The 2,897-nt window shown below is 42.3% G+C and overlaps 1 protein-coding gene across 1 annotated transcript in view; it reads left to right on the top strand.

Annotated features, from left to right (window-relative positions):
* LOC104949303 (serine/threonine-protein kinase VRK1-like) overlaps positions 1-2,656 on the top strand; it is a 7,039-nt gene extending 4,383 nt beyond the window's left edge. Inside the window, exons 4-6 of the mRNA XM_010775644.1 lie at positions 1,306-1,375; positions 1,955-2,042; positions 2,494-2,656. Coding sequence (XP_010773946.1) covers positions 1,306-1,375; positions 1,955-2,042; positions 2,494-2,656 — 321 coding nt within the window. The remainder of the gene's footprint in view (positions 1-1,305; positions 1,376-1,954; positions 2,043-2,493) is intronic.
* The last annotated feature ends 241 nt before the right edge of the window (positions 2,657-2,897 follow it).

Raw genomic sequence — 2,897 nt, 5'->3', positions numbered from 1 at the left:
CAGACCGTAAAGGACATCTACTCTTTTGTTTGAATCAAAAAACATCCACGTCAGTCACCATCAATCACCCGCAACTGCGCCCCCATGCGGCGATGGGGTGATAAACTTCGTACTAAAGAGAAAAAAATTATCAGATTATGTTAAAAGATTTTTAAATCATCATCCTCACGATCATTTAATGTATCATATGTTCGCCGAATTGACATGAAAGCACTAATAAATGTAGTTTCATCCACTTGAGTTTACAACTACAAAAATAATCGATTTGTTTTTATATCACATCCGACGGGAGGAAATTCAGCAGCTCTCACTACCGATTTTTAATCCTAATTTAATCATCATCTTCACCACGATCATTTATGTTTATGTTCGCCGAATTGACATGAAAGCACTGACAAATATGAATATACTGTAGTCAACTTCATTAAACGTTATTAACGTGCCTCAACTCAGTAATTCACCATTTCTACGCATGGCAACACACTTTGTCCTTGTTTGTCTCTCTCGCCGCACAGTGAAGCGTTCCCGCATTGACGTCACTTCCGGCTTCCCCCAAAACCTCAAAATGAGTCGAAAGAATTTTCCCGCTATGTTCGAAATGATTGATATTTATCGGAACGGTATCGCTTTTTCTTTTTTAAACTAACGGTTCGAGATTACTAGTAGCTCACTATTTCATTGCACAACAGTTGTTGGGTTCGTGTCACAGGCTCTTTAACTCCAGCTCTCGATACAGGTTCGGGAAAGCCCCATGAGCTTCTCGCTGTAGAGTGAAAATGGAACGCACACGCTATTTGTTGTTTGTTTATATCAAGCAGTCTGTTCTTCTCTCGGTTATTACGCAGTCTGTTCTTCTTCTCTCGGTTATCACGCAGTCTGTCTTCCGGTTGTTGCCTCTTTTGAATGAAGAATACACACTACCGCCGCCTGCTGGTAAGGAGAGTTATTGCCACTCACGCATGCGCAGTTCGTACGTGCTTCTTGGCCGTCGGCTGAAGTCTTTGCGGTGTGTTCCAGTGCGACAGTTGGCCAAGACGCAGAGACGCGAAGCGACGCAACAGTCGGGTCCGTCTGTGTCAGTTCTTTGGTTTCAGCTTGGTGTGTCCGGGCCTTAAGAAAAACATTAAAACAGCCCGAGAATTTTTCTGTCCGAGCCAAAAGACACTAAATGTCATTTAGTGAAATGGCTAAAAACATTGGTATCGGAAGTGTTAATTTTGTTAATTTAAACATCAGTTTTGGACTCAGCTGAGAGTTAACATGCTGAATGGAAACTGATCAGTTATCTGGTTCTTTTGTCCACAGGAGCCCAGTGACAATGGACCACTGTTCTCGGAGCTCAAGTTCTACATGAGAGCTGCTAAACCTGACCTGAGTAAGCCAACTTACCATTCCTCACACACACCCTCAAACACACACACCTAGAAGTATGACATTAACTAAAGGTAGCCTTGTGATCATAACACAACTCTCTCCAGCACGGCAAACAAATAAAAGAAAGAAAGTTGTTTAATTAAAAAAGACAATCTTGTGTCTGAGGTGCGGGGGGGCTCTGCAGAGGAAGGGAAGCTTTTGGTGGCAGCGCTGTTGGCCCCCAGGCCACAGCTTTGCATTTTATATAATAACAATCCAAATGTCAATCTCCCCTGACAATTAACTGTTATATTACTAAGGAACCAAAGGCTCATATTTTATTCATGCTGGAATCTCACGTTGTTGGTAAATATTTGTCCCAGCAGCAGATTAGCTCGCGGCAGTGCTGCACACCCCCCCCCTCCGCCCCACCCTCCATGGAATTCTACTCTTGTTACTTTAAGCATTACAGCCATCACCCAGTTACCCCAGCTCCAGTCAGCAGCATGCCGCATGAAACGGTAGCAACCCCACTGTCCTTGGTTGAGTGGGCATTACACATACTTTCAGCACATTTCTCAAACAACATCTTGTCCTGCAGTTCAGAGCTGGGTGAAGTCTCACAAGCTGAACGTTCTGGGCGTTCCAAGGTACTGGGGCTCAGGTCTGCATGAGAGAGGAGGGAAAAGGTAAGCCATTTCTCAAGTCAAGTTTCACCTTTCACACTTTTAGTCTTCCATCAGGCGCAAACAACTCCTGATCCAAGAGTTTGGTAGTGTAAATGAACCCTATACGATACAAGATTTTGTTAAAATATCATCGGAATAACCTAACACAAGTACAAATTGTCTGCAACATGCAAAAAACTTCCATACTCTGGAGTATTGAAAAAAGAGTGAGCTGGTTACGTTTCTTTAGGATTTGAACAGCTTTTGGATTTACAGACAAACGTGACACAACACAATGAATAAGGACACTTACTTATTTGAACTTGGCAATTTGACATCTAACCATAAAATGAATGGTCAAAAATACCTGATCTTACAGCTCAGAATAAAGTGAGCTACACAAACACTGTACTGCAGTGGGGCTAATGTGACACCTAAGAAGCACTACAGACGCATTGTTTGTTCCTTCCAGGTACAGGTTCATGGTTATTGACCGGCTCGGCACAGACCTGCAGAAGAAGTTTGAAGAATGTGGGAGGAGGTTCCCAAGAAAACTGGTTCTACAGCTCGCTCTGCGTCTGGTTGGTGTTTTCATTTCATTTTTTCCACTGAATGGAAGAGTTGTGTCATTTTGAACCAACGAGTTGTGAACAAATGGCAAGTGGGTGCAAGAGCTGCGCTTAAAGAAAAATCCTGTCCTATTCAGTTTATTTTGAATACTGAAAATGATATTTTTTGCTTCAAATGAATGTTCTCAAAAATAACCAAAGCTCTGCACTTTTATTTGTTTTGCACGTGTTTCTCTGTAGGGATGGGTCAAGTCTAAAATGATTAAAGATTTCATTATTGATGAGCTCCCATGTTAGTGGCACTTTG

The sequence above is a fragment of the Notothenia coriiceps genome, unplaced genomic scaffold, assembly GCF_000735185.1.
Source record: "Notothenia coriiceps isolate Sejong01 unplaced genomic scaffold, NC01 NC01_scaffold00015918, whole genome shotgun sequence".
Taxonomy (NCBI): Eukaryota; Metazoa; Chordata; class Actinopteri; order Perciformes; family Nototheniidae; genus Notothenia; species Notothenia coriiceps.
This window is presented reverse-complemented; position numbering and strand designations above follow the sequence as displayed.